This window comes from Ictalurus punctatus, chromosome 4 (assembly GCF_001660625.3).
Source record: "Ictalurus punctatus breed USDA103 chromosome 4, Coco_2.0, whole genome shotgun sequence".
NCBI classification, from domain to species: Eukaryota; Metazoa; Chordata; class Actinopteri; order Siluriformes; family Ictaluridae; genus Ictalurus; species Ictalurus punctatus.
This window is the reverse complement of record NC_071284.1, coordinates 28,681,371-28,695,730: the sequence shown is the minus strand read 5'-3', so window position 1 is coordinate 28,695,730 and position 14,360 is coordinate 28,681,371. Positions and strand designations below refer to the sequence as shown.

At 42.5% G+C, this 14,360-nt stretch overlaps 1 protein-coding gene across 1 annotated transcript; it reads left to right on the top strand.

Annotated features, from left to right (window-relative positions):
- Positions 1 to 1,488: 1,488 nt before the first annotated feature.
- On the top strand, positions 1,489 to 5,295 carry LOC124628081 (gastricsin). Its single transcript, XM_053678125.1, has 9 exons — positions 1,489 to 1,594; positions 1,712 to 1,853; positions 1,928 to 2,045; positions 2,187 to 2,305; positions 2,736 to 2,935; positions 3,335 to 3,451; positions 3,621 to 3,774; positions 4,693 to 4,788; positions 4,894 to 5,295. The coding sequence occupies exons 1-9, from the start codon at positions 1,539 to 1,541 to the stop codon at positions 5,050 to 5,052; spliced, it is 1,161 nt and encodes a 386-aa protein (XP_053534100.1). The 5' UTR covers positions 1,489 to 1,538; the 3' UTR covers positions 5,053 to 5,295.
- Positions 5,296 to 14,360: the final 9,065 nt, after the last annotated feature.

Below are 14,360 nucleotides of genomic sequence, written 5' to 3'. Positions count from 1 at the left end.
TTTCATTCTGACGATTTGCTATAAAACAAGATCTTGGCAGCTGCAAAGTGGTTTTAAACAAACAGAATCGAGCAAAACTTTCCCGTCCGCTGTTTCTCCCCTACACATGGGGCAGCATGATTTCTGTCACAATGGTCCCCTATAAGTGCTTTTTGATATTGGTTCCTATTTTTAACCAGTAAGTGCAATAATAACTCTATAGTGCTAAATGGGGCAGTGAGCATGCATGGCCACGCTAAAGATGTGATTATTATTTTGATGAAATTTAAAATGTATGGAATTGTGAAGGAGGCGTTTATGATGATTAGGATTTTGTTGAATGACTGATATTTATACAAGAGACACCTACTGTACCACTATGGATGATCCACCATTGGTTATCAAACTTTTTAAAAATTATTCTACAACTGTGCAGTTATAGTAACATTAATACCTGCTAAATCTAGAAATTTAAATAAGCAACAGTAACCTTGGGCTTTCTATTTTGTGCTGTTTCTGATAACAGACAGAATTTTCCCTTACGATGAAGATAAGAGAATATTATTATTTTTACTTTTGGCAAGACATTTAAGAAACGATGTAGTGATGTAGTGACCTTGATAAAGCTCTATGTATTCATAGAAGAGATCAACATATAATGATTTTCCACAGAGATATGGAAGATAAAATAAGTTTTTAAAATAGCCTTATATTGGAAAGCACTGGGTCCATGTCATAAAAAATTTATTTAAAAAAAAAAAAAAAAAAAAAAAACCACATTCAGTTAAATTTTTCTTCATATTTTGAAAATTAATTTGATATTTTAAAGTTGATTCTTTCCCTTTCCTTTGTCTAGCTGTTGGCATGGCACTTTCTTGTGCCACTCTTTACTCTATACTCGTATGCACTGTTATGAACTAACCTGCCTCACAGATGTTCCACAACATTAACTGTAACTATAAATGATTAAATAATTTGACCTACCATTCATATAAGTGAAATGAAAAACTTCAGAACATGCTGTTATACATACATAGCATGATAAACTTCAGGGTGGTAACAGGAACTCTGCTTTGTGTCAGGATACATCATTTGATTGATTAATTTCCTATAACAGCACACCCTGAAATGGTTTATTCCTTACTGAATAAATGGTAAAATTACGATTATTTTTGCCAGTGGACCAGAACTTAGTAACCATAATATACAGTACTTCAATACATAATGTTCAGATTTTTGGGTATATTTTCAAAGGAACTACATTAGAAAAAAAAACAACGTAAGGATACATATAGCTAATTAGGATGTATTTAGATTCATTTTTTTTAGTGCTTTCCATCTTAGATTTGGCTCCATCCCTTTACTGGTAAAAATCTTGTTTGTGTGTCTTATCAGTAAAGCCTGGCATTAGGTGAGTGTTTCCATCAGACAGAAAAGTGCTGGCGCATGTAAAGAAAAGTTTATATGCATAATGATATGCGACTGGTGTGTGTATAAAAAGCTTGCGTTGTGCGAATGGTCGGTGTGTTCATTCGGGCAAAGAGAGAACAAGAATCACTATGAAGGGCCTAATCATCCTTATGGCTTGCCTCGTCCTCTCGGAGGCAGCTATCAGGTAAGGTCTATGTCTTTAGACTCTCATCTCTCTTTTTAATTTTTATGCACTAGTCTTCAGTTGTGAATAGTGCTGGATTTATGTTGCGTTTATCCAAGGCTTTGTGTGTCTGTGCAGGGTTCCCCTGATAAAGGGTAAGTCCATCAAAGAGCGTCTGAGGGAGAAGGGCATCCATCTGCCCTACACTGATCCAGCCCTTAAGTATCAGCCCCCAGAGGTCCTGGCCACTTCCACTATTGCTTCCATGACCTATGCTGATGTAAGTCCAATCCCAATCTTACTTCTTAAACCAGCAGATGCATTAATCTAATAAGTTCAACACCTGTGTTTCAGTCATACTACTTTGGCGTGATCAGTGTAGGCACACCACCCCAGTCCTTCCAAGTGCTCTTCGACACAGGCTCTTCCAATCTGTGGGTCAACTCTAATTACTGCAGCACCCAGGCATGCAGTAAGTTCATACTGTATCTATACACACCACTACAGTACTGCATTAGAAACACTGACACCAGGGAGTTTTATAGACATCCTGTGTGTGCAATTAGGCAAAAAAATATATTTATAACATAGCTTTGTGCAATTCTCTCATCAGCTGCACAAACACAGTTCAACCCTCAGCAGTCCTCCACCTACCAGAGCACCAACCAAACCTTCTACCTGCCCTATGGAGCTGGAGCTCTCAATGGCGTCTTTGGTTATGATACTGTCACTGTGAGTGTTCAAGCTCATATTTTATCACATATAAACCTAAACGATATACTATGACTATGACTATTCTATGTTCCATGCTGCATATGGTATACATTTATAAGAGAGGAAAGTCCCTATTTTCACCATTATCAAAAAAAAAAAAAAACAATATTGCTGTGATGGTATAAAGGGTCTGGGTTAAAATGAATACAATATCAAGAGGTGTGTTTAGGTGATATCCAGTCAAATTATTTTCCCTCGTTCACTTTAAGAATTCGGCAGAATGACCTTATTGCAATGACGTGTTTTATCATTGATATTTAAGTGGTCGAATTTAGCTGACTGATATAAATTCCAACAAATATGATTTCTGTGTTCACGTGCACTTTTGTTGGTGTAAATCATGTGTGAGCTCCTAGAACACAGCATTTGTCTTTTTTACTTTTGTTAGCTGGCTGGAATCCAAGTCCCTAATCAGGAGATCGGTCTGAGCACTAACGAGCCAAGCCAGCCCTTCCTACAGGCTCCATTTGATGGAATTCTTGGTCTGGCCTACCCATCTCTTGCTGTCGGAAATGCCATGCCCCTCATGGACAACATGATGCAGCAGGGTCTCCTCGAACAAAACCTGTTTGGGATCTATCTGAGCCCGTAAGCAAGAGCTATTATTCAAAAATTACAGAAACAGCATCGTAACATTAATGATATAACTCTTATGTGAACTTGACCATGCATATTATATATACATATATATATATATATATATATATATATACACACATATACATATACATATACATATATATACATATACATATATATACACACATATATATATATATATACACACACATATATATATATATATATATATATATATATATATATATATATATATATATATATATATACACACACACACATATATATATATATATATATATATATATATATATATATATATATATATATATATATATATAAATTTTATTAATTGTTGTTGCAATGGTATGGATTACTAGCTAAACCTGTATGGCTCTGATTGTTCAGGGTTGGAGGGTCTGGCAGTGAGGCGGCTTTTGGTGCTGTGGACACCAACATGTATCAGGGTCAGATCTCCTGGACACCAGTAACTGCTGAGACCTACTGGCAGATTGGCATTCAGGAGTAAGTGCCATTCATCATAATTAGCTTCTTATGAATTACTAACAACATAATTAGTGACAATTCTGAAAACTACTCATACATCTCAGTATTCATCACTGAAACAATCTCTACTGTCAAGCTTATAATTATTTGGAATGTTTTTCTAATCATAAACATTAATATGGCTCAGGTTCCAGGTTTCAGGACAGCAGACTGGCTGGTGCTCTCAGTATGGTGGCTGTCAGGCCATTGTGGACACCGGTACCCCCAGCCTTACCGCCCCTAGCAACGTCATGTCCTCTCTGATGCAGTACATTGGGGCTCAGCAGGACAGTTACGGCGAGGTACTCACATAAAAAAATTAATAAAATTGAGGGGGGAATCTGTAACATTAGTAAAATTATTTGCAATGTAAAATGTAAATGTAAAAAAATGTCAAAGTTTGAATAAGGTTAAAAGTTATAAGGTAAGTATGTAAGTATTCACCATGTTGTAAAATTGGATAAAGTTCTTATCAATGAAAATATCCCAAACTTTGAACATCCAGCATAAGCACCATTACATCAATTATTAAAAATGGAGAGAATATGTAACAACCACAGTTCTCTCTAGATGAGGCCAGCTTCCAACAGTCAGTGAGTGAGTAAGAAGAACATCAGTCAGAAATGAGACCAAAGGTAGCTCTTAACTTAATAATACCACCATCGCTGTTGGGTTTCCACCAAACCAAGCACTTAAATAGTCTCATTAGACCAGACAATCTACAAGTTTTCTGACTCTTCAACATTATTAAATATGGCTCACCACTCTGTAATAAAGAACACCTTTGCAGAATGTATGGGCTATAGTTGTACAATGAACAGTTGGGCTATAGGTGTACTATAAGCACCTTCTCCCAACTGAGTTGCAGATCACTCCAGCTCCTCCAGAGTTACCCATGGCCTCTTGTTTGCTTCTCTGCCTCATCTCCTCTTTGTCCAGTCACTAACTTTTGGTGGACAGCCTCCACTAAGCCATGATTGTGCCATATTCTTTCCATTTTCAAATAATGAAATTATTGGTGCTCTGTGAGATGTTCAAAAAATTGCTCCATTACTAATATTTCTCCAGAGGTTATTAGTCCTGTGAGAGCATCAGAGCATCTTTTCAGTTGTACTAATCTGTCAGTGTTACTGATGCCTTATTACAGACAGCTGACCTGAATATCTTTAGAGAATGTACGAACAAATCTGCCTGAACATCTTCCACATATCTTTTTACAGTATGTCGTGAACTGTAACAATATCAGCAGTCTCCCAACTCTGACCTTCACCATCAGTGGAGTGGCTTTCCCTCTGGGTCCCTCTGCCTACATCCAGGTAAGTTCCTCTATCCAAATGTTGATACACCAACAGGATCTGACAAATACTGAGATAAACAGTGAGGAACTTGTAAGCCTGATTATATTGTTTGTACCTTCACAGGAGAACCAGAGTGGCTACTGCACCGTTGACATTACTCCCACCTACCTGCCCTCTCAGAACAACCAGCCTCTCTGGATCTTCGGTGACGTCTTCCTCAGGGCCTACTACTCTGTGTTTGACCGTGCAAACAACCAGGTGGGCTTTGCCCAAGTTGCCTGAACACCACTACCAACACTCCAAAGAAATCTCTAACAGAAGCTATGGTCTCCATAGCATCATTAATACCTGTATTAATTACATGTAAATTGGAAGATCTCTGTGGTAGACTGCTATTTAGTGGAATCTCTTGTCTTTCCATTTCAAGATTGCCAGTTATAAGAAAATTGAATAATGTGTTTTGGTGTTAAATTGTTTTCAACCTAAAATATCTTTCAATTAAAAAATAAAATCATGCAAAAATCATCTCTATTATTGTTTCTATGTAAAGGCGCAGAACATGAAGGGTTAATCAAATGCCTACTGGACTGTATACAAGCATGTAATCAGGTTATTCATCTCTTCACTTGCACATCCTGGAATCAGTTAAACCGCTGAGCCTGACCTCAAACCCACAGAAGTCCAAATCTGCTTGGCAGGTCGATGCATACAAATGATCCAAAATCATCTTGACAATGAACTTTAGCATCCAAAACATGATTGGCAAACAATCAAAAAAGCCTCCACCAAAGCCTCTGAAGCCTTTAGGTATCAAGGTTTTTTTTGTTGTTGTTTTTTTGAAGGACATGATCTAAGAATAAAGAACACCAAATATATTCATACTTCAACAAGTATGTTAACATGTTATATCATACTTCGACATGTTATTAAATGCTGTAGTGTTCTGAAAATATACAAATATACAGTGCTGCAAACAGTACCCATTTCATGTACCTATTTCATGAAATGTTTACTGTCACTTGTCAGTTATACAGATGCAGGACAACAAAAGTCCACATTCATTAACATAGGAGCATACTCAATGTGATGCTGTAGGATACATTACTGTGTTCATTCATTCATCTTCTGGAAAGACTTTATCCTGGTACTAATTGTTTATATTTTGTTCACAATTCCTTCAAAGCGGGTTGCAGCGGCATTACAAACAGTCCTACGTAATATTAACCTCTTTTACCGTTAGCCAAAAAATTGCATTTTTGTCTGTTTTGGGGGTACCTGTGTTCAGCATTGATTTGTTTTGTGATCTCACACACCACAGTAGGGGTTAATGGCTCATATGAAAGTAGACACTTAAGCCTTATATGTTTAAGAAGCAGTTATTTCAAGTATTTCTTCATTGACCTAGCCTACCTGGGGCAATACATTCAGATTTTTTTTTTTAATTATTTAAAAAATATTTACTATAAAATATTCACTTTTAACACAAATGTTATATCTTCACAGCAAATGTTGATATCAACCCCATTCCTGGTCTCAAAGATGCCCCAAGTACTTGTCCATGAACACCCAAAATATGAGGAAGTTATCTCTAACCACTAAAGTTGTGTATAAGGTTATCCAAACACAGGTAAAAACCTCTCCAAATGGCACCAAACATCTCTATATGACATAAAACCTCTCTAAATGGCACAAAGCTTATAAAAATGGCACAAAGCCTTTAAATATTGCAGACTTCTAGAAATAGCAATTTTTTTTTTAAAGGCACAAAATAACCTCTCCAAATGGCACCAAATGTCTCCAAATGGCACCAAACCTCTCCAAATGGCACAAAATGAAAACAAATGGCAGTAGCATGAACTCTGTTACACAATGTGTAATTTAACACATACAAAAACGTCTGAAACATACTTATAAAATATAATGTTTATTAAAAATAGTGCCAGAGCCCCAGGTGAAGGAGCACTTGCTCTCCGAATGGCTCAAATGATAGACACACGAGTGACCCCTCTCCTCTGACTTCTCGGGGGGGGGGGGGGGGGGGGGGGGTGTAAATAGAGCCCCTCAACTCAATCCACATAGTCTTCCTCCAAAAAAAAAAAAAAAAGAGCCACTCGGAAGTAACTGCTCCAGAAGCTGTGACGCATTCAGGCTTTTTCGGGAGCACGTCGCCGCTATAAGACGCCGATAAATCACACGCGGTGCGAAAACCAGTAGAAAACTAGCGATCAGAAAAAACTGCCAAACATGCAAAAACCTGCTATATAAAGTTTTGCAGGAAGACCGCTGCCATTAGCTGCCATTTCCTGATGCCATTTCTCTGCATGGCCCTGTAGCGCTCTGCTGATTGGCCTGTACTGCTGACACACAACTCAAGACGCACGCGTAAAAGGTTTGTTTGTGCTGATTACGCGTTTGATTTTCTCAGCCTCTGAGTGGTCAATCATGTCGAGTTTGGGCTTGTTTGAAAGCTAGAAGTATCTACAATTGGGTGTCCAAGTCCAAGTGGGTGTCAATCAAGTTAGACTGCCCGATTATAATTTAGGAGGCAGGTTGTTCAGCATAGCCAAAGCAGATTAGCTTTTTTTAGATGTTGTCTCAGTTTAGTTTATGGCTAATTACTAATTTCCAGAGGGGTGGGATACCAAAACACTTAATGCATTTTGAAGAGGACATTTGTGACTATATATGGAGCATTGCATTTGTTTTCTTCAATAAAGCTGATGGACTTTATACAGATGGAAATATGTATGATTTATAAAACTGCGAGCGAACTGGATTTTCGTCTATGTAGGTCATGTAAGGTAGTAAATGTTTATACAAGTCCGATCTTTGGTTTAAATGTTATAATATTGTAGCAGTTATATACGGTGTTTTACTATCAAAAAAGCTTTAGTCGTGCTCTCCGATTTATCTCTGGCTCAATGTTTTCGTGGAGAGGTGTGAATTGTTTGCCCAGCAGACAGCTCAAACTCCGCCCCTTTCCCATCCTCCTGCTCACCAGCAGTTAAGCACACAGACATAAAACTGTACACACAGAAAGCCACAAGTGTCCTGACTAATCTTGTACCAGAACTGCGGCGATACAATAATTAATTTGTTTATACTAATTGAAAATGTCTTAAGTCGTTTTCCATTCCGCCACTGGAATGAACGCTATTGTCGGGGCGAAAGGGGTTAAAAGAGAACTCTAGGTAATACACTGTGGTAAAATAAAATAAAAAATTAGGCCTAGCTCTCAAGAAGCTATTTACAGAATCAATGAATCAATCAATGTATCAATAAGGTCCATCCAGGGTAGTTTAGTTTACTGGTCATATGGCAGCACACAGCTAGCTATTACCCATAGTTCAATTTTCCTGACTGATCCAAACTAGACATAAGAAAAATAACTTTCCAAATTTTCTGTGCTAAATGGCTAAAATCTAATGTGTGTTCTAACGTCTGTGTGTGTCATATGACAACAACATGATATTTAGTAGATTCTCACTTCTCAACCCCACCCTGAAATCAGTCCCTGCAGCGATCCACCGCCGAAACCTCCTATCACACCATCCTTATTACAGTCGGCAGGACCTTTTCAGCACTCAGCAATGTAACATCAGTTGCCAGTCATCGGCTGTTGCCGTGGCAGTGGGTGCTAGATAAGGGGTGATGTCACACCATTAGCAGAAAAACCCCCAGAGGGTTTGGTCTTGTTAAGTAGGGTGAGGTCACCTTTAACAGCTGTCACCATGACAACTGCATCCTACCAGTACAAGCTCATTCACTGATTCATCCTACTTACATCTAGGGTTTCAAGTCAGCAATTTCTCTTTAAGTCATCATAAATATACCCATTGTGCTCTTACACGTTCATCATCCAAAACAATTAACCAATTAATCTACAGCTTACCATATTAAACAGCATGCAATAATTGTAAGCTTAATAACACATGGCGAGTTATTTAGTACAGTAAGTAATGCCAACTCTGGAGAGGAACACTAATGGAGTGAGATTTCAAGAGCGCTTGACGCTCCTCTTTCATATCATCATGTACCTGGGGTAATACGGAAGCAGATGCGGGCGGCAGATTCAGGCAGTATAATCCAGAGGAGTAAACAAAGTTCGTAGTCGAGAAACAGGCAAGGGTCAGGCGATCATGCAAACATAACAAAACGGGACATGGCCGAAATTGAGGTCGGAAACGTAAACAATAGTACATAGATATTCTAAGTTTTTGTCGTCAGTGAATATGACGAAAGGGTGTGTATCTCCCTCCAGCCAGTGTCGTCATTCTTCCAGGGTTATCTTAACGGCCAAAAGTTCTCTATTGCCCACATCGTAGTTTCTTTCGGCAGGTGATAGTTTTCGTGAGAAGAATGCCACAGGATGGAGTTTGGGCCCCTCTCTGAAACGCTGTGAGAGAACAGCTCCTACGCCTGACTCTGATGCGTCGACCTCCACCACAAATGGTTTGGATGGGTCTGGGTGCTTGATAATGGGAGCGGTGGTGAAGGCCTTCTTGAGCTGATCTAGTGCTGCTTGGGCAGCTGGGTTCCATGGCAGGTGTTTGGGCTTTCCTTTTAACAAGGACATCAGTGGGTTTGCTATGGAGCTGAAATTTCAGATGAACCTTCTGTAGAAATTGGCAAAACCCAAGAATCTCTGTAGCTCCTTCACGGTTGCAGGCTTAGGCCAGTCTACTACTGCCTTTACTTTTACTTGATCCATGGTAACCCCCTCAAGGCTGATGATGTACCCCAGAAATGAAATGGTGTCTTTATGGAACTCACATTTTATGGAACTCACGGAGGTCCAGCTTTGTGAAGATGGTAGCAGCGCGTAGTTGTTCTAGAGCGACTGGTACTAACGGAAGACGGTAACGATACTTGATAAGGCATTGGTTTAGACCCCTGTAGTCTATGCATGGTCGTAACCCTCCTCCCTTTTTCTCAACAAAGAAGAATCCTGCGGTGGCTGAGGACATAGAGGGTCATATGTAGCCCTGTTGTAGAGCCTCTTGGATGTATTCCTCCATAGCTCTCTGTTCAGTCTGTGATAGTGGATAAACCCTTCCTCGGGGTGGCATAGTGCCCAGAAGCAGATTGATAGCGCAGTCGTAGGGCCGATGAGGTGGTAATCCACTGGCCTTTTCTTTGATAAATGCCTCACTGAGGTCCTGGTATTCAGTGGGAATGTGGACTGTGGTAGTCTTGGTTGGGGTCTCGATGTAAGGGGTCGCTAGAATGATCACGGGTGTCTGAAGACAATGTTTGATTCAATGGGGGGACCAGTGCGTGATCTCCTTGTGAGTCCAGGAAATACCCGGGTTATAATGTTCTAACCAGGGGAGGCCTAGGACAACTGGATGTCTGGCGGACACTGTGATGTAGAAAACCATGCTCTCCTGATGGAGTGCGCTGGTCTGGAGGTTGAGTGGTTCAGTACAATGCGTGATGAAACCCCGCCATGGGGGCCCCATTAATGGCTTGAGTCTGGCGTGGTGTGATTAGTGGACGAATGGGGATGTTGTGCTGCTATATGGTGGTCTGGTTGATGAAATTCTCCTGAGTCAACCAGCGCTTCTAAAGTACAACATAGTCCTGAGTATTCTACTATGACCAGCAGCAAGAATGCAGATTGAAATGCGCTCTGGGTTAAAGGACCCAAACTCACCTCTGGCTGATGTAGCTTAGCCACTCCGTTGTCTCCTATGTCACGGCGTTGCTTGAGAGGGCATTGTTGGATGAAGTGCTTCTCCTCACCGCAGTAGAAACAACAAAGCTCGCGACACAGTCTCCCTCTCTCTCCTCTGTGTTAATCCGGGCCTGACCCGCTGCATGGGTTCAGCGGGGAGACTTTGCACTGCAACATCCGCCTCGCTGCGTACTGGGCGGCGGCTCTGTAGCAGGCGGTCTAGGCGAATAGACAGGCTAATGAGTGAGTCAAGAGTAAGCTGATCATCACGACATGCCAGTCCTGTTACTATGTCCGGATTCAATCCCTGGCGAAACATAGTCTTGAGGGTGGGTTGATTCCATCCGCTCCTGGCCGCTACAGTACGAAACTCTAAAGCATAATCTGCAATGCAGCGTGTCCCTTGCTTCAGGGTCAGTAGTTCCTCCCCGGTCTCCCTGTTGACTGGAGAGTGATCAAAGATGATCCGAAATCGCTCCATCAGTTGATCCATGGTAGTGATGGTGCTGTCTCCCTGTTCCCATTCCGCCATGGCCCAGAGCAGAGCTCTCCTGATCAATAGCTCCATGAAATGGATCATTTTAGGACTCTCCGGCATGCCAGCTAGCTGGAGAAAAACAGGGAGCACTGGAGGAGGAAACCCTGGCAGCATGCCGGATCTCTGTCATATTTCTCCAGTGCCGTTATGGGAGGAAAATGCGTAGTCGTCGGTGTAGTGACCGGCGCGGCTTGAGCTAACCTAGACACATGCTCCATCAGGTTGGCTAGCTGTTGTCTCTGGTCGCTAATAATCCGACCGTGGCCTTCAATGGCTTGATGCCACCGTGGATCCCCTGCTGCTTCCATTTGGAGGCAAAGTAATCTGTCACATACTGTGGGGAATACGGAAGCAGATGTGGGCGGTAGATTCAGGCAGTATAATCCAGAGGAGTAAACAAAGTTCGTAATCAAGAAACAGGCAAGGGTCAGGCGATCATGCAAACAAAACAAAACGGGGCAAGGCAGAAATCGAGGTTGGGAACGTAAACAATGGTCAAAGTCACTTTGCAATAAACATGGTAGAAGGTTGGATAACGACAGAGAAACTAGTCAGCTGAACGTTTACTTCGCAAGGTTTGTATGCATCCAAAGTCTCTTTTAAGCTGTGGTGAGAGGGCGAAGTGATTGGCTGCAGGTGTGTGTGATCAGTACTCCAGGGAAGGTGAGCGCATGCGTGTGTGGGAAGTGTAGTCCTCAGCGGCCATGTTAGAAGTAGGTGTTGCTTCTCGGGAAACCGAGTCATGGCTGGGCTGAGATATGACACATATACATAAACTGCACTACAGAGATGAATTCCAAAGTGGTTGCCAATTTACATGTCGTTGCTCAGAGGGAATGCTACGGTAATTTTAAAACCACACAATATTTTAACAACATACAATGCGTACACGGGTTTTCCCTCTCCTCCTCCCAGCATCCTGCCTTCATTCCTTTATTCCAGTCTTTTCTCTCTCTAAAACAAAGACGGGCATTTTTTTTAAGCAACAATAATGAAGAAGCTCATTAAAAATTGCCAGTATGTGTTCACACACACACACAAACACACACACACACACACATTGACACACACTAATGCACACAGCCTGTAGCACTGCACGCCATGTGCCTGTATAAATTATGTAATGGTAGAAGATGAGACTAGATAGTTAGATCATGGAAGAGACAGAAAGATTAAAGAAAAGTGCACTATGAAGGAAAGAGGGGATTAATCCCCAATATAATGGATGAATATATAGCACTATAATGCAACAGTTAGAAAATGGCACCTAAATATATAGCCTGCGTAAATTCCACAAATATATATTTTTTTTTTTTTAAACAAAAAAAATTAAAATAATGCTTTATAATCAGATATTTATTTGATTATCCAGTGCACAGACATTCATGTTACGATACCTGGTTGGACGCAAGCACGGACGAACGGGACTAGAGTGTGAGGATCAGGCGGAAGACGAAACACGGAAGACAGCAGTAGGTCAGGCGATAGGGCAAACAATCCAGACTGGGCTAGGCAGGGAAACGTAATCCAAATAAAAGCAGTAAATCCAAAAACCGTAGAAATCCGAAACACAGACAAAGACTTGGTGAACGACAGAGGAAAGAATTCTGAGCGTTTACTTCGCGAGGCACTGAAGTTAACTAGGTCAATTATAACCTATGATGAAGCACAGGTGTTCACACTCAGTACTCCGGCGTACGTGAGCACGTGCATGGCCAGGAAATGTAGTTCTCGTCGGCCATGTTTGTAGTTGGCACTGCATTCTGGGAACTGTAGTTACGAGTTCACCGCAACCTGACAGAGCCCCCCCATGGTCTCCTCCATGGTCTCGGTTTAGCTGGGTGAGCGGCATGGAAGTCCCTGTGCAGGTCTGGGTCCAGAATGTCCTGGGACAGGATCCAGCACTGCTCCTCTGGGCCATACCCCTCCCAGTCCACCAGATACTTGAGTTTACATCTCCTAGGTCTGGAGTTTAAGATGTTGTGGACGCGGTAGGCTGGGCGGCCTTCAATCTCTAACGGTTCTGGTGGGTAGTCACCTGGCACCGCCGTGGCCAAGGGACCCGGTATCACTAGCTTAAGGAGAGAGACATGGAATGACGGGGCGATGCAGCTATGCTTGGGCAAGTCCAGGCGGTACGTGACCTTGTTAATTTGTTTCAGGATTCAAAAGGGGCCGATATACCTGTTTTAGGTCTCTCGTGGAAAGCCACACCCTGTCCCCGGGTTGGTAGTTGGGATGATCCCTCCGGTGACGGTCCGACTTTTCTTTGGCGGTGCATAAGGCCTGCACCAAATGTTGATGTGCGCATTCCCAGACCTGCTCACTCCTGTGGAACCATTCATCCACCACTGGCGAGTCGGTGGGGTTGGCGTTCCAGATAAATAGAGGCGGCTGGTAGCCCAAGACACACTGAAAAGGGGTGAGCTGCGTTGCGGAGTGTCACAGGGTGTTCTGTGCGTACTCCGTCCACAACGGGAGGAATTGGCCCCAGTCCTCCTGGTTGGTGGCATAAAAGGTTCGGAGGAATCTAGCAACTTCTTGGTTAACCCGTTCTACCTGTCTGTTGGCCTGGGGGTGGTAACCAGAGGTGAGATTAACGGTGACACCCATCTTCTCCATGAAGCTGGCCCAGGCTCGAGACGTGAATTGCGGCCCCCTGTCACTCACGATCTCTTCTGATATACCGAAGTATCTGAACACATGTTGGAATAGTAGTTCAGCTGTGGCAAAGGCAGACAGGATGGCGGGCAGTGGAATGAGGCACAGGGACTTTGAAAAACGATCGATGATCACTAGTGTCACAGTGTTCCCCTGCAACTCCGGCAAGTCAGTGATGAAGTCTAGGGCCAAGTGGGACCACGGGCGTACGGGGATAGGTAGGGGCACCAGCTTACCAGCTGGGAGAATACGCGGTACCTTAGCCTGGGCGCATGTGGAGCACAAGGATACGACGCGCTGTACTTCCCTAGACATGTGGAGCCACTAGTATTTCTCGACCAGTAGTCGGTGGATGCAATGTATTCACGGGTGGCCCGTCGCTGGTGCCGTGTGGGCCCAGGTGATGAGCTCCAGTCGGTATCGCTTTGGGACAAATTGCTTGCCGGGAGGACATGCTGCCGGGATTCATGACCTGGGGAAGCGTGTTAAGGCCTGGTCCAGAGTCCACTCTATGGTGCTAACAATACAAGAGGGGGGCAGGATATAATCTCCGTGGTCTGCTCGGCTCTCAGGGCAGTGGATTCGTGACAGAGAGTCAGCCTTAGTGTTCTTTGCTCCTGGCCTGTATGATAAGGTAAACTGGAACCTGGAGAAGAACAGGGACCAGCAGGCCTGGCGGGGCGTGAGACGTTTGGCCGTCCTCAGGTGCTCAAG

Excerpts from the sequence above, each read along its gene's own strand:
- LOC124628081 (XM_053678125.1), top strand. The coding sequence starts at position 1,539 with ATGAAGGGCCTAATCATCCTTATGGCTTGCCTCGTCCTCTCGGAGGCA. Across the intron at positions 3,452-3,620 it reads TGGCAGATTGGCATTCAGGA|GTTCCAGGTTTCAGGACAGC; the intron begins GTAAGTGCCATT and ends AATATGGCTCAG. Across the intron at positions 4,789-4,893 it reads GTCCCTCTGCCTACATCCAG|GAGAACCAGAGTGGCTACTG; the intron begins GTAAGTTCCTCT and ends GTACCTTCACAG.